The 25717-nt window shown below is 39.9% G+C and overlaps 1 protein-coding gene across 1 annotated transcript; it reads right to left on the reverse strand.

Moving 5' to 3' along the window:
- Positions 1 to 1323: 1323 nt before the first annotated feature.
- Positions 1324 to 8845, reverse strand: POU1F1 (POU class 1 homeobox 1). Its single transcript, XM_053971010.1, has 7 exons — positions 8704 to 8845; positions 6350 to 6355; positions 5930 to 5995; positions 3693 to 3938; positions 3352 to 3516; positions 2712 to 2772; positions 1324 to 1537 (listed from the first exon to the last, which is right to left on the reverse strand). The coding sequence occupies exons 1-7, from the start codon at positions 8843 to 8845 to the stop codon at positions 1324 to 1326; spliced, it is 900 nt and encodes a 299-aa protein (XP_053826985.1).
- Positions 8846 to 25717: the final 16872 nt, after the last annotated feature.

Below are 25717 nucleotides of genomic sequence, written 5' to 3' on the forward strand. Positions count from 1 at the left end.
TTGACCACGTCACATGAAAGGTACACCAATGCATGCCACCACATTTCCTGAGTGCTGATCCTCTCAGCTAAAACTTTTTTGGAAAAGTTCATGACCTGCTGATAACCTGTGGTGGATAAAAGTATGCACCTTGGTCTCTGCTATAGTGGGTGAGCTATGCTAGCGATGAAGGCAGCCTGAAGGGAGTACACAGCCACAGTTTCTCCCCTTTGAGTTATTAAATTGAAGTTTTCTTCTCAGTTCAGAGCTTAGAGTGGTGCATTCATCCATAAAAAATGTAATTTTTTTTTAGAAATCCAGGAGCCTGATTTCCATTGCTGAATATGCTTATGGTCACTGTAATAAGTATCAGAGATAATTTAATGTACACTGGAGAGTGAGCACTTAACTTGTACATGCTGCTCCTAAGTGGCCTTGAACATTAAACTCCTTTGGCTTTCTGTGGGCCTATTATATAGACATTTTCTAAATCATCAGGTTTGTTTTATGGAAAAATAAAATGTATCTGGCCAGTACGACTTGCGTGTACTCACTTAATTTCAGTCCTGGGAAAAAAGTCAAAATACTTATATGGTAATGGGCTAATTCCCATAACAGTTAGCAGGGCTGATGAGATGGCTGGATAATCTATCCCTGGTGAGTACTACAATCATTAATTCAGTTTTCTCAGTGCCTGCCTGATAGGTGGAGCTCTGGCACTGGTATTTTTTCCCCTTGATTATCTCTAGGCTAGAGGATGACAAATAAGGGATTATTTTCAATTAGTGGAGTGTAATAGAGGGGGAATGTGCAGTGCAATAAATTCTTCTTTTGTATACTTTTTAGCTTAACACACCATCTCTGGTGTAAGTAAGTGCACACATGGTTTTAATCAGAAGAAAATACAATGCAGAGAAAGTCCAATGTAATAAAACCCCCAATAACTATTTTTCTTCCCCTCAGGCCACAAAGTCCTAAGGTCAGATAAATTGTATTCCTGTTTGTATAGCTAAGCCTACCCAAACCAAACTTTGAGGCACATAACAAATTAGCAAGAATTACTTTTGATAACAAGCATTATCCAAGCCACTCCTACTTGACACCGGTTCAAGGCAGTCAAATGTTGGGCTGAGACAGAGCATGCAGTAGGAGCAGCGTGACAACTCTGTCCTGGTGAGCTCACAGTGCCTTAATTAATGACAGCAAAATCCTTCCCATGCTACAGCTGCTGCTAGCATGTAGGAGGAACGAGTGGTTTACTGATTTTTCTCTTTTCTAACAACACAATATTTACAATATTTACAAAAAGCAAAACAGAAATCCACATCTGTACATGGAAAGGCTTCACCGGCATTCATGGTGCTCCTTGATAATAGAACTGAAGGCGTTCTGGTGTAAACTGGTCTTCACTCTTTTTTCCCTTTGTCTTCTGTTGCAAAACCAAACTCTCACAACTTCTTTCTCAAGATTGAGCCCCTCAGCCATCCTCATAATTTCCTGAGAAGACGGCTTACTTTGTTCTCCAAAGTGCCTCTCTAGGGCTTCTTTGGCAGCGATGCTGGATACAGGGGTAAAATTTCACCTTTAAAAACTTTTCTGTACATTTAGGCTTTCACCACTAGTTCAAGAGAAAGATCAAGTAGCAACACTGAAGGCAGTGACTTGGTTTGTTTCACCTTTCTCTATGTAAAGGGAGGCCAAAGCTAAAAACTAAAAATACTCTGTAGTTCTCTGCTGACACAAGCAGCGTGACATCGTACAGACTTTTGGCATGGGGTGATTAAAAGGCAAAAATAGCATCAAGTTCAGTGCTTCTCCTAGATATTATCTAGGAGACACAGTTACTAACTAGTTATGAGTGGGGTCACAAGAATTGGAACAAACCTGACCACCCTTCTGCCCCAGGAAATGCACATCAGTGATGTTACCTGGTTGTATCAAATAATTTGGGTTTACAGAGAGGAAGAGCTCCATCACTTAGATTTGGGAAATACTGTGTGTTTTGCATCTCACTAATTAAAGAGACAGCACTAGAGTATTCCTAGAAATCACAGAGATTCTGGCCAGCTCTTGTAGCCATCATCACATTCTCCAAATGTCTGCCCTCATCTGTTCCTCAGAGTCAGCAGTGACCAAAACTGAGTGGTTCACTAAACAGAATAATTTAATACTATAAGTTTTTCTTATTTCCAGATATAATTTCCTTCCAATTTCTGTTACATACTCTAAAAAACCACATATGTGACATGCTTGTGTGCCACTGGGAGGCATTCAGAAGTTTCAGCAGTAGCTGTAATTTCTTTGGACACGAGAGGGCACTTCATGCATTATTCTGGAAGTGAGGTGCAGGTATTTGTTACAGAAATACAGTATCTGCTCGAGTTCTAGTCATTTCATCTCTTGGTCTTTCATTTACGGGTCAGTTTTTCAATATTTACTACTGTTTAACAAAACTGGCTAATTAATAGCATGGTGTAGAAAGTATAGAAAGATCATTACTTTTGACTAACAACTTCTTAGATTTTGAGCAAAATATGAAATATAATACTTTGGAATTAATTGGGGGTCTGGAGGGTTATGCTGGTTTTTTTTTCACTAGAATATTTCCAAATATTGGAAGCCCAAGATGTAGATATTCATTAATAGAAAAGAGAACTTAAATTTTGACAGAAGAAAAAGAAGCATCTTAGCCAAAATTGTTTCTAACCTGTAATAACCTAAATATTTATTACCTTATGGTGGTTCTGCGCTTCCTCTTCCGTTCATTCACTCCAACTTTTTCATTGTACAAAGCTGTATTAAAAAAAGAAGGAGCCAAACAACAAAAACTGGCAGTTACATTCCACAGGGACTGGAAAACAAGAACAATCATTTCCAGAAAAATAGTCACTGTCTTTGAAGGAAGAAGAAAGCACAAGAGAAAGTGCTGCTGAATAAGAGGAGCATCACACACAGGATCTTTCCATTGTTAGGATGGCTGGTCATTGTTTTACCTCCAACTATAAATGGTTATAGGCAGAAATGGTTAGAAGCAAAAGGACTTTGCTAGTGAAAATCCCTGTACACTGTCCTACAGATCCTACTCTGCCTCTCTATAGGACTGGAATTGGTTTGCTGGGATGGGACTGGAAGAAATTTCTTCCAGCAGCCCAGGAGATGTTTCTGCTGTTCTGTACACTCCGTGCACTTCAGTTTTCCCCTCCGTGCTTATCCAAAATAAAGATAACTATACTTTAATACAAGCACACCACTGCATTTAAATCTGGTAAAACAAAATCTTTAGTTTGCAGAAGACATAAAATAGCCCTAAAACATTTACATGGGATTCTGCTTGAAGTGCAAATCACTATTTAGAAGATTTCAGTTCCCTACCTCCCACTTGTTCTGCTTCCTCCAGCCACTTGGACAGGATGGATTTCAGTTTGCACGCGTTCTTGAAGCTCAGCTGCAAGTTCTCAAACCGGCAAATCGTCGTCTGGCTGAACTCAGAGCCGTGCACAGCAGCCAGGGCTTCTCCAACGTTGGTTTGTGTATAACCTGCCAGAAACAAAGAGGAAAAAGCAACTTTGTAGCTTTCTAGGGGGGTTACTTTCCTTGGGATGCTCACCCTTGGCTGCTGCCTCTCGTGGAGAGCGTGTGCTGCAGTGCCACTCAAATAATTGGGTTTTCACTGGAATTTTCCAGCCTTTTGTTCGTGGACATGAAGCACATACCCAGCTTGATTCTCCGCAGCTTAAACTCGTTGGCGAATTTCTCCAGCTCCCTGATTTCAGGGGAGTCCATGTCCACGGGCTCCTCCACGGGCTTGCTCTTCCTGCGGAACTCCTGCTTGAAGTCCGTGGCAGCGGGCTCGTCCGTCAGGAGGGGCTGGGGCAGGGGAGCGAAGCCGTGGCCCAGGGCACAGGAGCTGGCACTCAGCGCGTGCTCCGGGAACTTGTACAGGCAAGGGGTCAGACCACCTGGGCAACGCCAAAGAGAAAGCTCGTTGCAGTAATTGCAGTGATTCTCTGCTGCTGCACAGGAGAAAAAAAACCTCCCCTCGCCGCCTCATCATCCCTGCCTGCAATTTTAATTATATAATACACCTGAGAGGATCCAGGAGTTAGAGTTTCCTAGGATGTGTTTTCCCTTTTTTGCCCCAGCATATGGAAACCTATCTACAGCCTCTTTCACCAGCCACAGCCATCCTCTCACTTAGCAAACTGTGAAGCACTTGAGGCAAATGGCCTAAACTTACACAAATAAAAATCCATGCTCTAAGCTGGACTTAAGTGGCACAACATGATCGATGGATCTGCGTCATTTTGAGTCATTTAAAATTTGCCAGTCTCTACTTTCTGGTACAAAGAATACTTCCATGTAGATGCCATTTGATGCTTAGACAAGGTACTATCTTGGCTTAGCTGCAGCACAGAATTTCTTTGAGGAAAGTACACAGGTAAGAACTCAAAGGAAAAAAAAAAAGAAAAAACCAGAACTCATTCAGAATGATCCTCCAAAAAAGCAATTGCTCAAGGATAAAACAGAACTATCTTTCACTACCTTTTGTTCCCAAATGTCAGATTTAACAAGGAGATGAAGAGTGGAGGCTGATTTTTCCCTAGATATTGTACGTAGAGCTAAAAAGTCCCTGACCTGATGGAGGCATGGAGGAAATTATTGGAGAAATATTCACACTCCTCAGTGTATCTGGAGCAGCCAGTAAATTCCAGGTTCTCAGGTCATCCTTCCCAATTTTCTAAACTACACAAAACTGTGTAAAAGAACTCAGAACTTCATTAACCTCCCGCTGCTTCCTCCATTTATTAGGGCTAGGTCTTTCTTCACTGCCCCAATTACTCCCATCAGTCTTGGAGGTTCTAACCCCACAGAACTATTTAATACACTTCACACAGGATAACCACCAAAAAAAATCTCAAAAAATAATGAAAAATACTTTAAAAGAGGGGGACTTGCTTTGCAAGGTGCTGACACCATTTACCACGTTGGGGTGGGGCATGCTGCATGTCTGTAAGATGCGAGTCTGGGAGAGACTTGCTGAGAGCATCTCTGGAGTTGCAGGCTTGATGCCTAAGAAAATAAAGTAAGAAAAGAAGATGGAAATAAGAAAAGAAAGGAGAATAATACAAATGTATTTATTTTGGAATTAAAGAAAACTAATTTCTGAGCAATATAATTTATTATTACTTCCCCCAGGTACCTGGACAATGCCAATGTTTGCAAAAGACACAGACATGCATGATGAAATACAAGAATTTGGAAATTTGCACACCATGAAGGTGTGCACATGGGGACACTCTGTCCCCATGCAAACATATTAGTCTATGCTGATTTACTCTAGTATTTCCTTAATTCTCAAATGAAATAAAATTCTGAGTTTGATTTTGGATTATTTTCAAGTCCTAGTTATTTCCTGGGAGTTATGTTAACTTGGTTCATGTCATTATTTCATTGACTGCTGCTTAAACTTTCAAAGAATAAAAGTGAGCCTTACTCTTACTGAGCCTGGGACAGGGAAGAATGAGCAGGATGCATTCATGAGTGTAAAAATCCACGATCACATGGCTGATCTGCCTGCTGAATTCACCTATTCCTTCATTATGCCATCATTTTATTGTATAGCTTCAGCCTGGGCTTCATCAGCCCAGGTACTGGTCACACACAGGTGTGTTGGGTATGTCACTTCTGGCTCCTCAAAAAGTGATAATCACCAGAAGTGGCCAGAGGTGAGCAAAAAAAGCAGGACTTTCCCAGCCTTGTAGGGAGACATAAGATACAGAGTGATTTCACAAGAGATGCAGAGGTTTGGGACACTCTGGGCACTAATTTCCTAATGCCTTAATCCAAATCCCATCTTCTTTAAACTATCGTCTTGGATTGGTCCCTCTAAAGGAAAACTGGCTAAGATCCACATGCTGAGAGCTCACCCAGCTGAGGGTTGGCCTCTTACCTGTCATCACCCCGTAGGTGGAAGGTTGATTCCCATAGTGACAGGAGGGCACAGAGTAGTGAAGGCCTGGCCAAGGGTGTCCCGGCGTTGTCGCGGCAAAGCCAATTCACGAACCCGCACGAGTTGGGAGCAAAGAGAAAACAGATGGGACTCGTAAGAATTCGAGATTCAAGACAGAGCCTTTAAGTTTGAGGCAGGCAGTGCCTTCTGTGCAGTTGTAGCTTCTTCTGTGAGCATTTAGCACAGGGTCACAGCCATCAGGTTAACAGGGAGAACTAGAAATAGCGGGACATCCTCTGAGGCAGGACCAGGAATTGCCATGCAGTCCCTTGATGAGCTGCTTTTGGTATAATCTGTGGGCATAACCCGGTTTGCACAAACTGCTGAGCAGGGGAAGCATTGCACACTTAAGGAGGAGACCTGTTCCTCTCCTCACACAACTTCCTCACGCTGATTCATTCTATCTCACACAAAAACTAATTCTATGGTCTCAGGAAATTGCCTTCACTGTCGAGCAAACCCTGCAGCAAATGAAGGCCTGGGTTTCCAAAGGCAGCAGTTTGGGACATTTGCTTTGATGTGTCAAAAAATTACGATTTCTTGAGTGCCAAGCAATTTCAGAGTGCTTTGGAGAGGTGGTAGAGAAACAAGATGGTAAATTCTGGATTCTTCTAACAAGTTAGGCCTAAATAAACATTTTCCATCACCAGCACCAACAAACACACTGTTAATTTATCTCTAGTGTTTTCACAGAGGTATTTCATGTCTGTGCTCAGTAATAGCCAGTGCCTGAAGAATGAGACCATTTTTTGCTGAATGCAATATAGAGATATGGCTGTTTCTCATGTATAAATAGATATAAAAATGCATGCACTGCCCCCTCTAATAACTGCAATAAAACAGAATATTAAAAATTAATGTTCATGAACATTCAGATATGTAAGACCACATTTTAAAGAACACATTCCTGTTGTTCAAAACAGTCAATTTAATTAGGGATTAGAATCTTTGAGTTTTACAACAGTAATCATAACAGTAAAATGTTCTATTTAAATATACTTGTACAGATATAAAATCTACTAAGACAAACATGCTTATACTAATGTAGATGCAGTGAAAATAAAGATTGTGCTAATAACTGCAATGCATGTACAGCAATTCAACTTTTCTGTCAAGATCTGAGCCTTTATAGGTTGCATTTTTCCACTATTTCATAATCTACATACTATAAATTTGATACATGAAAATAAAATTTTTGATTTGCTAATAATGATTTAAAATTAAATAATGAGGATGATGCTATTTAAATGAAATAATAGCAATTAAAGTGTTGAGGATACTGCAGAACATCAGCTAAATGACATGGCATAGTATTTGAACAGAAGTATTTTCACCTTTCTTGTGATGAAGAATTGTTACATCCATTTTTAAAACTTTTGACATTTAAAATAAGTTGTTATGCAAAATTCTTTCACCATTATATTGTGCACAAATTCTCCTCACGTTTGCTGAAAGTGGCACTTTTTATGAGAATTCCTTAATCTATGTATGAAATTTGTAAATCTTGACTCACTGTAGTTATCACCCTCTGTTTCTGCCTTCCCAGGGTCATTTTTTCACAGGATCATCTTCTGGATGTGATCCTACAATCAAAATTTCCACTGTCTGCAGTGGCATTTGTCCTTGGGTGGCAGATACAAAATACCAAAACCTAAAGCTGCAGCATGTGAGCAGATCCTTTGGGCCAGCCCTCATCGTGTCCTTTCCATTATAAGTCAGATGAACCTAGAAAATACTGCTGTGATACAGACACATAAATTTGACCTCATACAAAATTTAAATTCTCCTATTGCCTGCCACTATTGCTAACACACAGCTGTATTGGGATATTTTGAGCCTCTTACTTAATGTATAGGATGATTCTGTTTTCTGTTACCAATAATCCATTTTCACTACATACACGCTTTTTCTTTTCATTAAAATATTTTATTACCAATGCTTTTCAGGAAAAAATCTGGTTGCTTGTTAAGACTCCAAATGAAATTCTAATGTTAATGCAATTTCAAATAAATCAACTATTTATTTTTCTTTCCCTGAAGGCTTTCTATCAACAATTCTGTATTCCAGAATCCCACTTCTGCAGTATTAACTCTGCAAGAAAACTCTCTTTGGCTCAGATATTCAGTGATTAAATAGTCCTAGTATTTAAATGCATCTAATTGGATTATATACACAAACATACAAAAGTCAAAAATAATGGTAAGGTTTCTACTATGCATTTTGAACATCACACTTAAACCTTAGTCTTGATTCAGTTTGCAATATGCCTTGCAAAGCAATGTTTTTCCTTGTTTAAAACTCCCCCAAGCTATATTTACACTTGAGGTCTTCTAAGTATATTTCCTATTTAAGGTAATTTATAATATTTGAAATTATGGTTGCATAATAAACAACATCTCAATTAATTTACATGACAGTTGTCATTGAAGACTGTAGTTATACCAGCAACAGTGCCTGAACCTGTTCTAAGCTGGCAGCATATTAGAGTCTAATCTTGTAACAAACTTAAAGAAAATTACATATTTAGCTAAAACACCAACATTTGTGCTTTTTCTGATTCACTCATATGCAGAGCTTTGTGAAATTGCTTCTACTTTGGCATAGTCCCAATCATACATAACACTGACACTGAACACTTTTAACACTGAGAACTCGATGAACTCGTACATCACCCAAAAATTACAAATGAGAGCAAGAGTATTTTCAAAAAGTACCTGTAGACACAACATTGGTGGTATGGTTGGAGACCTGCAGGCACTCTGCAGCGCTGTGATGCATTATCAGAGGCAGAGAGGGAGAAGAGTCAGAATTCAAGGGCACAAAGGTGTCTGAGGAAGCAAATGCTTGGCAGCTCATACCCTCCTAGAGGCAAGAGAGCTGCCTGTCCCGTGTTCTACCAGAGCAGATCCTGCAGGATTGATGGCACCTCAAACTCTATTCCAGGATTTTATCTGGATATACCCACAGAGGAGGGCTCTGGAGCACAGGGAGGTCGTGTGCAGGTATTTATACCACTAGGAAATCCCTTTATCCATTTTAATGTTCTTTTCCCAGCAATATTGCTACCCTGGTACAGAGCCTCCTTCCTTCCCACACAAACACAATACGTGTCCAATTAATGGAGGGGCGGGGGAAGAAGAGGGAAACCAGAGACATGATTTGACAGATATTTTCAATTAGGGCTTTTGTGGAGGACAATGACCAGGAAAAAAAAATTAAAATATCGTCTCCAAAGTCGGTGGCAACAGACAAGTGAGTTTAATACTAAGTAAGTTTCCACAGTTAACACCTGCCTCCAAAATCTCATCCAGGCAATTGTCTGGAAGGCAACCTGTCTGAGAGCTCAAACAGAAGTCTGCAATAGTCAAGAACCTATAGCAAAATAATCTGAATCAACCTAATTCCCAGCAGTTGCACGGTGATCATTTGTCTTGACCTATACCAGTATAAATCAGAGCTGTGTAATATGAAGCAGCTGTGGCCAGAAGGAAGTTTTTGAACAGATAGCTTTCCATAAGCATGATGTGCTAAATGTTTATCTAAGATGAGCTCTTGACAGAGTCCATGGTGTCCCTTAAAACTCATTCACAGCTCCTCTTATTAGTTTATACTACCGCAGCATCTGAAGTCTTCTCCAGAAGACCCTAAGTAAAATCAGAAACCTTACTCAAAGAAGAAAAGTGATTTTTTTGACATGAAACTGGAATAATTTTGGAACACTAGAGAGCATACAGGTTACCCTAAAAATGATGAAAAATTCTGCAGTACACCATAGTCACATATTCTATATAGATGCAATAAAGGTGGGCTTGGTTTGGTTTTTGGTACCAAAGATATTTGGTCATATTTTATCTGAAGATGACAATATTTTTTCTGTGTTTCATATTCCAAACTGGGTTACATGTCTGAACTAGAATTTTGACAACAGCAACTTCAGATACATGAGATGGGAGCAATCATACTTGATATTTAAACATTTTTCATGTGTTACTGCAGAAAAGTGTCATTGCATTGAGCCATTCTGCACCTTTAAGTGTGCTTTGGGAAAGGCTGTGTCTAAGACTGTGAAGAAATTTCAGAATTACTGCATATGACAAAATGCTCATGTCTTTAACAGTGGTTATCTACTACTTATACAGGCACTTTCAGATTGCAAAATATACAAGAAACATTAAAATAATTATTGCAATATTATGGAAGATACTGTCATCAAATGAACCCCATTTGCATTACTTTGGGCTTGGATCAATGTATCCTAATGTCTGTGGATTCATATTCAAAAATTATTTTAGTTATTTTCACCTCCTTTTACCCCTCAGCAAGGAGCAAGAAATCTAACAGGAGGTCCCCTCCACATACCAGAGTTTTGAAGCTGTGAGAGAAAAGGAATAACTTTACATCCCTGTCTTCGACAATTTTTTTTCTCAAATCCCAACAGGTATCACTGTAGATAGTGATTCAGTACACAGAAAATTTACAGTTTCACTGGAAACTCATGTCTAGACACAAAGAAGTTACAGCCTGTCCCCAAGTACAGGATGGAGCTCACGTCCAGATTTCCCTTTCTTGCCCAGGTCAGGAGAAGCTTACCCAGCTTTGCCCAGGTGCTCAGGCTTTCCAGACCTATGGGGCTCATTAGAGGGGGCGGTTGTGGGTTCGTGGATGTCGCTCACCCACAAAACCTGGGACTGGGAAAGGAAATTCAGTCAGGAGTCACATGGCACTGAGCTTTCCTTCAGAGTGCAGTATAAAGGTGTTCTGTGACAGCATTCCAGACACCACCTCAAATGAGTTTTTTCATGCCCTGGCTATTCATTATTGTGTTTTATAGTGCTGAATGAAAAAATTCTAATTTTGCATGTTTGTGCTATATTGCCTACTTCTTGCTAATAACTTCACTATTTTTCATTTTGATTATGACCAAGTTTCTTTAGTTGCACTCAGTTTCAAATAAAGGTTCTTTTGCATTATTTTTGAGGATCCTGGAAAGCTGGATTGTTACCAATTCTAGGTACTGGAAAAATTTCACATTCTTCAGAGCTCATTTCATAAAGCTTTGTTACCACCCTCCACAGATACTGTGCTAAGGCTGCAGATTGGCTGACCCAAAGCTACCCTGTATTGTGATTTCTTGGTCAATTTTAAGACTGCTTCACAGCACACAGTTGAGCTGAAAGCTTCTGGCAGGAATTTCAGGCCACTGAGTCAAAGAGGCCATTCCTTCTCTACACTTACAAGTGCTCTCAAAATTTCAGTGGGAGTTTTCTGCCCTGAAACCCAGACCCCATTCTCCATTTGGATGGTGGCATGATGCTGGTAAATGTCACAGTGAATCCCATCTGCTTCCTGCTGAATCCTCAGTTAAACTGGCCTTTTGGGGGGCAATTACTTCTGTAAGGAGGAGGGGGGGGGGGAAATGAAGATTTATTGGATAATTCTGAGCTTACCTTAATGTCTTTCCTTAGGTTGAACTCCAATCCTTATTCCATGTCAGTATACTGATTCTTTGCCCCATAAATATCTTCTGATTGAATTCCAAAATAATGAAGAAAGCCATCAAGAACCCATTGAGGGTTTTTAAGACAGCATGAAACTGTCTGTTTTAGTGGCAAAATGATCCCTCCATGTGGTTTTCTTAGGTCAGAAATAGCATCATAGTAAGATCATGAGATAGGCAGGGAAACACCATCATTTTCTTCCACAGGAGCACAGCATTTCTCTTCCCAAGAGATGATTCCATGCTGGTCAACAACATGGATTTCCAGCCTCATCTGTGCCAAGAACCACAAAATGACAAAGAAAATCTGGCACCAGTGCAAGTCTTGGCAGAATCTTTGATTCATTCATTCCTTTTCCCAGGTCTCCAAGCCCTTTTGTAGATAAATTGAAAACTATAAAGCTTGTTCAAATAAAGAGCTTGCAAAGGTGGAAGTCTCTACAAGCCTAATCACTATGACAGTCCTGCAGCTGAAATATATCCCACTGAAACAGTCGCTCACTTATACATATACACTCTGGAGAGGAGTGTGTTTGGATGTCAGTCTGTCTGTCTATCTATATATCTCAATAATGCATCTCAGAGAACTTGTGGTTTTTTGGGAAGTGAGCTTCATTTTTGCCTTCACTGCACATGTAGAGGGTGATCTTCAACTCTGTTTTTCCCCAATAATATTGCAATTTGCATCCTCTCACCCCCTACACTTTTGTACAATGTACTTATATGTAAATATTTATGTCGCATTTCATTTTATTCAGAATACTGAAATTCCCAGGTTTTAACTCTATCATAATTTCATTATTTTATTGTGTTGATAAAAACCACAAAACTGCTCTAGAGATCTGCACATTTACCCAATTCTTCCCCTTGTTTTTCCTGTGCAGAAAGTCCTTGAACTGGAATGACCATGCTCATGTTATTGAAACCCTCTGAAGGCAGAGGGATATCACAGATCCATGGTGCACTTCCCACACTGTAAATGAAAAAGACATCTCTAAGTACATAACACTGTGCATGGGGAAAGAAAAAAAAAATCTTTTTTCTTAGGTAAGACACAAACTAACTCACAAACTGTCAGTGTATGCCACGGATAGTTTCATTCACAACTGATGGGGGGAGGGAGGACGGATTAAACATTTTCAAGGAAGACACTTTCCCAGGGAGCAGCACAATGCAATTTGCTTTTAAAAACCTATAGAAAGCTTATCCAGTCTTGCTGCCAAAGTCTGGCTCACAGGAGTCTGAGTAAAACACATGTGCAATTGCATTAGAGCAAACAAAGGCCTTAAAGCCTGATTTAGACTGAGTGGGACTACTTGATAAAGACCAAAGAGAACGTAAGATTAGTTGTTTCTTTGAGCCACCTGTCCTTAACTTTAGATCACCTCTGCAGAAAAGAGCCCCCTGAACATGCAGCACAGACATGATCTGTTATCTGCAGGTAAAGGTGGTGTTCCCACGGCTCTCAAACAACAACCCGAGCCAGGGCAGCAGCTCCCATCATAAAATACAGTTAAACTTCGCTGTAAGAGCTTCAACCTGAAATAACAGATACAAATTCCACTGCTTTTCTTCATGCTCCCAGTCAGACTGGTGGTCCTCAAGATGATTCACATTGCAAATATACTGGTGGAGACCTGGCACTTTAATGGAAATGATCCAAACTCATTCCAGCCTTATTCCAGTGAAAAGCCGGGTAGGATCATAACTGCAAACAGTAATGACTGGGACCAGACAGGGGACCCATACCAGGAATGAGTTTAGTCAAGTGCTGAAAAAAAAATCAACTTGCACTCAACAACTGGTGAGTTATTGTTCTAAAGCATTTAGAAAATATTACTACTGACAATGATTTCACATTTGTTAAAGGCCAGGTTTAAAACTCACATGTATTACAACTGAGTTTGTACAAACATTTTCAGTCTTTTCAGGATGACAAAGCAACAACTTCAGTAGCAAAAGTCTTTCCCCCCCCACGGTTTCCTTTGGAAAATCATAACTTTTCCACAGAGAGAAAGAAATATATATATCCAGTAATGAATTCAAAGTGACTTCTTTCTCCAAGTGACTTCTTTCCATTTTTGTTATGTCATTTCAGAAAGGGGATCTGTAATTTCAGGAAGTTTTCATCATGCTACAGTAGCCAAACCATTAATTCTTTTCCAGTTTTGCTTTTACAGGCACAAGTCAAACACTGCTTTCACAAAGCTTTGGTAAATGTTCCTGTACACAGAATGCAGTGCAAGTGGGACTTTGAATCTTGCACATGCACTTTAAAGGTCCCTTTCACATACTATAAAATTGAGCAAAATATGCATCCCCTGCTTCTGGGTTTATGCTTTCATTAGCAGAACACTTTTTCCCCAAATGCTGTTAAACAACAAGCCTTGCTTATTTAAAAATAAAAGAGGTAAAAAAAAAAGGAAATAAGGGGAATTGACCATTTCCACATCTGAAATGCTGCAGAAATGCCCCTTCAGACATACCCTGAGATAACACCAAGATGGAAGGAAGAGAAAAACTGAATGAGTGTAAGTTAGGGTAAAAAAGGCAGGGAAAAGGCAGCAGGGCAAAAAAAGCACAGGAAATGAATAGAATTTAAGGAAGATTGCTTGCCAGGGTAGAGCTGCTAAGCCAGATTGCTGAGATGACAAATCTGGCCCTAGAAAATACCTTGGAACTACCCAGGTCAGCCATTTGAATATCTACCCCATTAATACTGAAATTCATCATCACTACACATCACCTAAGAACACACCATCTATTGCTGCATATCTGCTACGAATTTGTCCTTTTACTACTTAAGTTGGCAAGAAAAGTTTCTGTCAGAAAAGCCAGAATCTAACCAGCAGTACAGACTAGTACTGCTAGTCCCCTGCCCACAGTGCAAAAATCTACTGAACACAACTTTTTCTTGGAAACTGGGCTTACATAATCAGTCAACTGAATGAAAAATAAAAAAGGACAGTGAACAACCCCCCAGATACTTTTCTTGTAAGTTTTACTTCACATGTCCCCAGAAAGCAAAATTTCCTTTTAGTTCCCAGACAATACCACCCTGAATACCACCCTCACCATCTTTTGAAAGGGTTTCAGAAATTTCCATGTAGAGGTCAAAAATCCTGAAAGGTCCAGAGTACATTTAAAGGCTCAAAACATTCTTCCATGGCTGTTTGCCACAGCAAGATGCCTTTGGCATTACAGCCTGTGCCACCTTTGAACAGCTTGCACCTTCTGCTTTTTCCTGGGGAAAAGAACTCCATGGTCTCAGTGTTGCTCCAGCCCTTGGTGGGTCACAGAAAATTTTCTGCTATAGCAAGAAAATCCTCATGAGCATCTCCATGCCACATGTGTAGCCCCATCTCCAGCTCTTAAAAATTAACTTAAATAAAAGCAATAACCCAGAAAATTTCTTAGCCCAGGCACTTTCCATGATTCACAGGCAGAGGTGAGTGTGTGCCTCACTTGCCCAAGCCTCTCCAGGGAAGTCTGAGGGACATGTAACAGGCAACAGCTGAAATAAGGTTCTGTGAGACTGATTAATACTTTTTGCCCATTGGTCATTTTTTTTTTTGGAAGCCTGGGACAAGGATGTGGTAAAATTCACAGGGAATGTACTGAATAATGAGGATGTTCTTTTTTTCTCCCCCTTCTTCTCCCCCCTAGAATAAAAATCAGCCTCTGCTGTGCTCATCTGCTTGGTGCCTCCTGTCCCTACTCCCCACTCCTCCCTTGTTATGTGTCACACGAAAGAGAAACTGGATGACATGTTCCCAACTACATTTGGATATCTGACCAGCAGAACTGATGAACACTTTTCAGCTCTAAAATTGTTCCAAAACGAAAAGCAAAATCTTCAGTTTCAGCATAAAATCAAATCAACAAATTTAAATGGAAGCTTTCAGCTTTGATAAAAAGTAATTCAGAATTTCAAAAACTGTATCAAAGTTCACTCCTAATGCTCTGAGAGTCTTTAATGAGCGTTCATAAATTAATTTTTTATTTTTTTTTTTTACTACCTGAGGTTATTTTAGAAAAAATATCCAAGTTTTTTGATTTGCAGCATTGTGAGCACTGTATGAAGTGAATTGTACAGAATAAACTGTGGGAGGAAAACTTCCCAGACAAACTGCAACTTCAGACATCCACTCTTTTGGAATTTATCCAGATTTGTGATCATTTATATGATGTTACTTAATAAGACTTTCAGTAGTAAAGGCACAAGATAAAAAGGAAATCTGTGGATTTTTTAAAATTCAATTGAATCTTCTGAGGTCTGTATTTTTAATTTTTTTTAGACAACTTTAAAACTTTAGATCACAAAGGTACATTTTGTGTAGGTACATTTTGCTTTTTTATTACCAAGACAATTGTAATGTTCATACTTCAACCTGGTAATTTACTTGCATTCCTCTAGATAGAGTCTAATGAAAATGAGCAATCAAGTAGGAAAAAACCAAACAGAAAACAACCCCAAAAAGACTGAAATTCATTCAAAATATTTGAGTCAGACTTTGATATCTTCACTGAGCAGTGAATTAAGCAGTAAACATTCTTGCAATACTTCAGAAATATTATTGAGTAAAAGTACAAGATGAGGGCTAAGTGGAACTTTCTGATTTCACTAAAATGATTAGTGAGAACTCAATTATTTTCTGTATTCATGGAGATGAGTGATAGACTAACACCACTTTCTCTCATTATCAGTGTAAAATAAAGGTCATCAGCTGGTTACAAAGATCAAAACCTAAAGGACACCATTCTATGAGCTCCCAGAAAATCCTGGTCATCTATATTCATCCCTGAACTTTGCCTGCACACACTGCATGGATGAATATTACTGCCTTAGACAGACAAACAGCAGCAGCTCAACATGGTCAGCAGTTTTGTGTTTCATTACCAAACAAAACATCTTGCCAGCAAAGTGATTTCATTAGCATATTCAAACCACTGGCTGGCTCAGTCTGAAGGTCATTTAAAATTCCTTGAAATATGAGATACAATTTTAATTCTTAAATCTCACATAACATTTAAAATGCATTATTCTTTAGCAAAGTATCTCATAACTCTCACTGAAAATTTAATCCACACAACCCGATTAATCATCACCAAGAGTGTTAAAACTGAAAAGTTCACCTTCTCAGGAGAAGAATAATCATCATGGTAGAGCATGATTTTTGCCCTTCAGTGTTTCCTGTCACCTAAAGATCTCGTTTTTGTCCCCAAAAGGTATTGCTTGAATATTTTGGGTGAGGAAATCATGTGTTAAGCAGCTTGCCCAAGAGAATACAAAATCAGAGGCCAGCCTGGGGATAGCAGCCAGACCTATTGATGACATTTTGATCAGATCTTCACTTATAAAACTGTACAGCTTTTAAATATATTCCTGTGTCATGGGGGGAAATATGAAACCTCTCACTAGGCTGAGATAAGAACTCAGAACTTCCACTTGCACACATTCTGGGGTGTGTCCACAGGCAAAGGACCATGTGAGTCCAGTCTTCAGAATTCAGAATGCGCTGCCCAAGATCTGAGCTGATTCAGTCTCTGTGGAAGCTGACAGCTGAGAGAGCATTCTTTTCTTCCACATATAAATGAGAATGGTGGTTAGGGAGAGAGGGCTTTCTGGTTTATTTGAGGGCGAGAAGTAAAATTATATCATTTGTATATGCACACCTCTTAAAATATTATTCAGGTAAAAGATGGAAAGTGGGAACTTCGCAGAGCAAAAACCAACTCAAACAATAGTGCTTGGAGCACCAGTTATTTACAATTTGCATGGGTGTAGAAGAATTACTTACTTTTGGAAAACATTCAGATGTTTTAATTTCTCCCCAGGGCAAATATTTTAATGCTTCTCCTCAGAACTGTGTCTACAGCACTTTCACAACATCACTGCTCTGCTAAATCCTTTTGAAGAGCCCAACTACACAGACACCACAGTAAGAGGCAGGAACAACAGGGCTTTGAAATTTCCTTTTAAATCCCAGTGCTGCACTTGAGTCTGACAGCATGTACATTTAACATATGGCTAAAAGCTTCTCTCCATCAGCAAATGTTCTGACCTGAAGAAGTAGATATTAAAAAAAACCATCACACCATTTTCCAGGTGTTAAAACAAACAAAAAAAAAAAAACCACAACTGAAATAAGTACATGGGAGGAGGAAAGCAGAAGAGGGGGAGCCCTTCTGTTCTTTACATAGACTCACTCCAGGGAAATGAATCCTAGGTTTAACTCAATAGCATTTAAAGCTTTGAAATAAATTCCCCTTTCTTCTCATGCAGGGAGAGCAGGAGCAGCTGTGGGTAAGGAGCCTGATTCTCAGCCTGGCTGAGTCACGGTGACCTCCTGCTTTGTACCACCCCCGAGGCTGCCCTGCAATGGCAGGGGTGCAGGAGGAAGGCCACCACGTCAGGAAGAGGCACAGAGGGCCAATTTCCATCTGCTCCAGGGCTGTTGGCCAGCCTGTGAGGCCACAGGTAGCCAGGGAGCATCAGCACGAGACACGGCCACCCAGGAACTCTGACATTTCACCTGTGAGGTGCAGCAGCAACAGAACTTTCTGGGAATTCCCTTTTGGAGGGGGATTTTTTTTCCCTTCCAGAGCAGTCAAGCACTCCCCAGCTCATTCCTCAGTTCCTGAAGTAGCCCCTCAAGGAAGAATGCTTCCAGGCCATACCCTTTTTGTTCACCTTCCAGATCAAAAGCATCTCAGGAGCTGGGCCTTTAATGAGGTCTCTGTTAGGACATTCTTGCAAAAGCTGCTTTAATTCAGGGGACTCCCAGGGTACCGAGACAACACACAAACCCCAGGGATTTTAAACATGATTTTTCTCTGTACACTCCTTCCTATGTGGGCAAGGATTTCACCAGAGTGAAATTCCTCCATCTGTAATTGCAGCCTCCCCTGGCAGGGGAAGGAAAAGGAACACAAATTGACCACCATTCCCTACATCTTTCACACCATTTACCAGGATATTGCAGTGGATTAGGGGAAATAAAGGAGTTATTGCAAGGAAAAGGTAAGCCAACCCTTGCTATAATTTAAGACATAACACAAATAACTTTCTTCGCAAGTCACTGTCAAACTATTGGGGTTTTATTTTACAAGAATAATAATTATCCATGTGTGATGCTGAATAACAAGTCAGCAACACAGAGGATTCTCTGCAGACTCCATGCTCCAGAAGTGTTGTACACAGGGAAATACTAACTTTTCCTAACCACATACCTGGACCAAGGCTGGGCAGATGCAGGAATAAAACATAACACTGCCTTATCAACGTAACACTGCCTAAGGAAGAATCCCAAGAGAATTCTCCTCCTCATTCACCCTCAGATCAGTATGAATTAGTATTTTCAGCAGCAAAGGGGAAGCAAGCACAGGGATGTGATTTGTAAATAGCATCTCTGAGTTCATGATGGCCTCAAGGTCTATGCTGCCAATGATGCCATGATCCCACCATTGCACTATAAAATGTATTTCCAGGTGTGGACTTCAACAGACCTCAACAAACTTCAAAAAATAACAAATCTAAAACTAACCTTCCTGTGACATGGTCCATGACAAACCACAAGAAAAACCTGAAGCCACAGACCTATACAAAACATGTTACCCTGAAAAATATAATTCAGCTGAGTGCATCTTCCCAAAGCTCTTCAGATAATCAAACAAACATGGAAAATTTTTGCTTTTCTGCCATTACCTTATTAATTCTCTTTGTTATTTTTTCCTCTTTTCAAACATTGCTTTCTCCCTGACTTGGAACTGGCTGTAATTCCCTTTTCCAAACTCCCTCCAGCTACTCAGTTGACTCAACCACATGGTGCAAAATCACTTGCACTGGAGAACAACATTATTTTCTTGTTGCCCAGTAAAACTTAAAACTACAGATTGAACAAAAATGTACACCATAATAAATAAAAGGTTGGCATGTCTAAGAGAAAGTCTATATTAGCACAATTTTTTCAGAGATTAGGCATAGTCCAACCTGTTTATATTTAACTAGAAGTGAATTTGGGTGGTGTATTACTGCATCTTCAATAAGAAAGTAATGAAAAACCCAGCACATCCCATGTCACAAAACTGTAGTATAGGAAAAAACCACCACCATTGTCTCTGCAACTTAGCATTTATTAGAAGCAGATCAGAGTAATACCCTCATATTCCAATTACTTTTATTTGACACTAGTTTTATAAAATATAAGTGGAATTTTTCCAGAACCTCCCTTTGGATTTTTTCAGACTGACTAAATATCTACTTTCCCCACAGGGGAGAGGTTTCCTTAGACTGAATAGACACCAACTTTCCAATTCCAGTCCTGTTGGAGCTGTTTAAAATACCTGGTGCACCACCTGACTGCTCCTTTACAGAGAGCATGCAGGTGTTTGCCTCCCTCTTTGCACCCCAAACACAGAGCAAAAGGAACATGAAATCAGATCTCCCTTCTCTATTTCAGTTCACTGAGAGCATGGTGACTTTTTAAAATGCCTGGGGAAAAGAAAAAAAAAAACAGAAACCAAAACATTTGATTTTTTTAACATCCCCATGCTGATATGATTCACAGCTATTGGTATTTATTCTGTTTTACATTTTTCATGCAGATCATCAGCCGAGCAACCTGAATGATTAAGTTCTTACAATTAAATTCTACTTCTGCCCTTCATGACTGTTCTATACCAGCCTGAAACAAATTATCTTCCAGTCCCCAAAACATTTCACAGATACTAACAATGTTAATTCTCTTTAACAGAGAAAGATAATTAAGAAATATGGAATTAGAGAAAAAACATGCATTTCTAGCAATGCCTATGATAACTTCTCATCTCCAAAGAGCAAACACGGTACCTGAACAGAAGATTTTCACAAAGCCAGCTCTTAATCTCTTTTTTAATCCAACACTCAGCCTCATCTTCATGTTTGCAAAACATAACCACTTGTTCTTTTTTCCCTCCAACTGTTGAAATCCAGTCCATATCACAACAGAATATTCTTCTAAATGAATAGCAAGATGCATTCCCAATAACAAGCCATTTTTCAAGAGGCAACAAACTTTATATAGAGAATAAATAAATTTATAAAATGAATACTTCATATCTGAAGAGAGAACTAATTGATATTACTAAGTGCCTCCACCTGTCAGAGGATTTTATTAATAGCTTTGTTTTAAATAATCATTCTCAGGTAAAGATTGCTTATTTAATTTTCACTGCTTGCTCAATGGTTAAAAATTTTATAAACCACCAAACAATCACACTGGATTGTGTTTGTTTCAAGAAAATCCCCTTTGTAGCAAAAGCTACCAGAGTGATATTAGAAAGGAATATTGGAAAGGAGTTATATACTGACACAAAACAAATTTGTCATAGAAAAGAGAGGCAGGGCATCATTTTAGTGTGAGTTTGGATTTAAACACGTCAAGAATCCAGAGAGTATTTCCATGTTCTTACATTAAATTGCATGCTAAAAATAAGGCTACCAATCTAAAAGAAGTTGGGGCAGGATGCTTTGCTCTCACTGCCACATCCCAAGAGGTGACTTCTGCAAGATCGGAATCATCTTTCAAACATGGGAAATCCATGGGAAAAAGGACAAAACTTGCAGCATATATTTGTTTATATGCAAATGGATGCACATATTTTACAGCTCTGCTTCAGACAGAGGGATAGAGCTGATTGTGTGCTTATATTACACTTACAGCTGAAACCCAGAAGCTGTTCAATATCTGCACAGCCTCCTTCAAAACAGAGATGCTTTTAGTTCCATGAAAGGACACTCTAAATAATAATTCTCAGAATTTTCATGAATATTAGCAATTTTGAGTAAAGCTGAAGAAACAAAAATATTAGGAAAAGATGGCATAGTGGAAGTTATAAAATATAAACCCTAGGACACATTTTGGTCATAGTCAGTCCAATGTCCAACTCCATGTGGGTTTCACCTTGTTTTTCCATAGAGGGCCAGAAAAATTGCCCCACAGAGATTTTAAGCTTTCATTTGCACCATTACTCCTTGCATTTAAAAACAATGGGGGATAAAACAATTCAGCAATGTTTCAGTGCTGAAATTCAATCAGATACCATAAAACTTAATTATAGGTCTGTTTCATTATCTTCTCATTTCATTGTATGCCAGCTTCAGGCAGAAGCAACAAATTCATTGTGCTGTGCCAGCACCCAATGACCCCACAATTTGAGGAATTGGTACCCAAAGGTTGGTAGAAGCTCCTCTTGAGAATTGAGGTCATGACTCATGAAATAATGGGTGGTAGTCAGAAATGGGGACTGAGATCACCCAGCTGTTGACCTCCTGCTTTAGCAGGTGTCCCACACCTCTTCTTTCCCAACATCACCCGCAAGCTGCTCTGTTTGAATACCTCTCCTTCATGATATATAGGTCAAGTTCTTAGAAAGTAGAGTTTTAGGCCTTCAGTGGAAATTATTTAGGTTGTTCACAGAGGTGTCTCATCTGCATTCAGTGAAGGAAAGATTGATTTGCCTTCCCTTCCACCCTTAAAGTACAGGTGAGAGTGCATGACATCCTCCTTAAAAAAAAAGAAAAAAAGTCCTATCTTCAAGGTAACTTTTCTGGTGTAATAATAGGTCAGCTTGTATTGTTTACAACAGATCTAATAGTTACAGGCAAATCAAAGCCTTTTTCTGTCTTATCTGCAAAGCCAAAACTCAAAATGTGGGTACCTCGAAACTAAGGATGCCTCCACCTGATCACTTCAAAATAAACATATTCTGGGAAAGACACAAACATGCATGCTCTTCTCTGTTGATTCTTTATATGCTTGACCTCTTTTTGTCCTGTATTCTCCAGCCTGTTTCTTTCTTATATTCCCATTTCTCTGTCTCATCATCACTGCTTATCACCTTCTTGAAGATATTAATAAATATGGATTATCACATGCTTTTGACATGCAGAGGTTTTGGGGTTTTTGTTATTGTGGAGAAAGTTACAGTCTTTTCAATGTTATTTCCTTGACCAAGCACAGGCCACATTAAAAGGCACCTTTCCAAAGGCACATTAAAAGGCACCTCTCCCCTCTCCTTATTACAAATTTTGAGCACAGAGAAAAATAGATATAATTGAAAAGATGCTTTTTTTGTATTGGTGGGTTTTTTAAAAGATGAGCAAAGCATTTTTCCCTTGCTCTTCTCTCATAAAAGTGGATTTTGTGAAAGTGTCCATAAATATTCATCTGAGACTCCCTGTAAGCATAAAAAACTCTGATCCTGAGGTGTCAAAGCCAGCATAGCAAACATAACAGACAAATGCTAGGGCAGTCTTAACAGGTTATAGCTCAACATATTTTTTCAACGAACAGACTTTCAAAATTCTTGACAAAAAGAAAAAAAGACATTCAAATGCCCTTAAAGAAACAGCTAAAAGCCAAGGAATCACCTGCTTCATCCCCAGTGCCCACACACCTCATCAGGGAAGGTGGGGAGAGAAGTAGAAAACAATTCTTTCATGAACTGGAGGAAGAGAGGGAAAAAAAGAAAAAAAGGAAAAAAGAAAAAAAGGAAAAAAGAAAAAAAAAAACAACAACGACAATAACAAAAAACCCACAAAAAACCAAAAAAACAAACAAAAATAAACCTCCCCCCCCCCAAAAAAAAAACCCAGAAAAAACTGACAAAAAATGAGACAGAGGGAACCTGTGTTCCCTGTCCTTATACTCATACAGAAAGGGGAAAAGGGGAGAAGTCGGTCCCCCTTGCAGAAGTGTCCCATGACCTCACACCCACAATCCAACTGAATCCACCTGAAAATTAATTCTGTGCTGCTTAGGATCAAAAGAGAGGCACAGAAAATGGGATGGAGCAGGACCAGAGAGCACAGACCTCATGGCCTTCAGTAAAACCACTCTGCTATGTCAAGTCCCCTTCAAGCACCTGCCCTGCAGTCCTCACAATGCCATTTGGGTTTTGCCTTTTTTCTTTTACATGTTCTCTGTATTCTCCACACACATATATTTGTAACCTGCTGTATTAGGGACTAGTTTTGCCAGTAATTTTCCACAGCCTTTCCCTAGGCAGATTCCAAACAAAATTCCAGAGCCCCAAGCCCTGGGAGGTACAAGGCCCCTATCCTACCTTGGTTCTTCCTGGGAATCAAGGTTGAGAACAACTCTTTGAGATCCATTCTCGTGGACAAAGCACAGCCAGTGCTGAAGGGGGGGCTTTTTATCAATTATGCTAACTTCCTAAAAACCTATAAAAATGTAATCACCCCTGGGTGAGGGTGCATGCATTTTATCTTTCCATAACTGCCCCCAAAGGCCTTCATTAAAGATCCACTTTTATATTACCTCCTTATTAAAATTATCCCGAGTTCCATTTCCAGGTTGGGAAGAAGGCAACACTCACACTTCCCATTTGGAAAGTCTCTCCTTCCCTGTGGCTGCCACAGGGAGGTCTCAGACCTTGCCTATGCCCAGCTGCCCTCCCCAAGTTATCAAATCCCTGCTCAAGAAGCAGATGGCACACACTCCACAGGGTTTTACATCAGTAACTGCCAGGAGACAGCTGGTAATCCTTGTGCTGTGCCAAAATCCATGTTATGCAGAAGACAATGAGATTAGTTCCTGTGGCAGGCTGGCAGTGGCCAGCACAGAGCTGTCACACACCCTGTTGAAGATGTCGGCAAACCCAACGGGAAGAATGATGATGCCTGACTTAGTTCAGAAGGCTGAATGATTTCTTTATTATAATTATGCTATAATACATTAATACACTATATAAAAGAGGATACTAAAAACTATGTGCTACTTTCTCTATCATATCTAACCACCTCACAATTCGTGACCCTCTCTCGAGAGTCCAGCCACAGGTGGATCTGATTGGATCAGGCCCAAACAATCCACCATGATCCAACCAAGCCATCACTCCAGGTAAACAATTCTCCAAACACATTCCACAAGAGAAAAACAAGGAGCAGAAATAGAAATTGTTTTCTCTTTCATTTCTCCCTGTGCACCTCAATAAAAAATCCTGAGAGAGAGAGAAATGTGCTTGGCACAACACCCCATACCTTTTGGAGCAGAGAACATCTCCTCACCCCTCTGGGACTATTTACCTCTGAATTTGAACGTGGATATAAGCTTTCAATGCCACGTGGTGCAGAAAATCTTCAAGGCAGCAGAGGTGCTGTAGGGAAAGGGAACCCCTGGAACAGGGACATGGACAGGGGCTGCAGCAGCACTGTTCATGTGACAACCTGCAAATCACCACAGTTTGTGTGTTTGGGTTTGAGACAGAGACAGCACAGGCTGTGAGGTGGACATGCCTAATTCCAGGAGGAAATCCACAGCACCTACCTCTGCCTGCCACCCAAGTCGTGCTCTGGAGAGCGTTACATTGGAAAATTGAAAAATGAACAAGAAAGGCATCCTCCTCAGACAAAATAAAGGCTGTGTATCATAAGATTTCTCTGCATGCTGATTTCTACTCTGGGCACAAAAATCCTGCTCTTTTCATCCTGACCAACTTTTGAAATGCATTTCTGGATGAGCTGTCCAAAGCTGCTATAGGCAAATTTAAAACCTGGAGTTTTAATGGGATTGTCGAATTCAGGTCTTTCAGGTCCCTTTGAAAAACCAATTGCTAAAGTGGCTTAAAAAACCTTCAGTAAACTAGAACTGAGCCTTGGCACTTTATAAAATTTAAGCGTTGCTCTTTGAATATTTGGCAATTTGCATAATCTGCAAATAAACCAGCAGCACACCCACACAAATTATATTTGAGAAAAACAGCAACTATAGCCACACTCAAATTCCCAAGACAAGACAAAACAAACAAACAAACAAACAAAAAAAAAAAAAACCACAAAAAAACCACCACCATTTAATTAGAGGAAATACTCCTGTAGTTTTGCTGTTCATCTGTCCTCCCTTGGAAGGCAAAAAACAAGTTATGGTTGCTCTTGCCAGCAGGGAGCAGTGCCAGCAAAGCATTTTCCCGGTTTCCCAGCAGGATGAGGCTGCTGCAGCTGCATTTTGTGTGTGCACATCTGCTGGCACACCGAGAGGTCTCTCCCAGTGGTACAGATTATTCCAGGTTGGACTGCACAAAATACAAGCAGCTGAGCCCAGAGCTCAGCCTGGGTGCAGAGTGACCTCGGTCCATTAGAGCTGGCAACTCACAAGGATTTGCAAGAATTGATTTGTTCAAACAAATTAACCATCCAACAACAAGCAGAAACAAACAGCCAACTGAAA

The sequence above is a fragment of the Vidua macroura genome, chromosome 2, assembly GCF_024509145.1.
Source record: "Vidua macroura isolate BioBank_ID:100142 chromosome 2, ASM2450914v1, whole genome shotgun sequence".
Classification (NCBI taxonomy): Eukaryota; Metazoa; Chordata; class Aves; order Passeriformes; family Viduidae; genus Vidua; species Vidua macroura.

Bases quoted from the DNA above. Each gene is read 5' to 3' on its own strand.
- POU1F1 (XM_053971010.1), bottom strand. From the start codon at position 8,845: ATGAGCTGCCAAGCATTTGCTTCCTCAGACACCTTTGTGCCCTTGAAT. The intron at 3,939-5,929 runs GTAAGAGGCCAA...GGCGTTGCCCAG, and splicing joins CACCTACGGGGTGATGACAG to GTGGTCTGACCCCTTGCCTG. The intron at 2,773-3,351 runs GTAGGGAACTGA...TTTTTAATACAG, and splicing joins GGAAGCAGAACAAGTGGGAG to CTTTGTACAATGAAAAAGTT.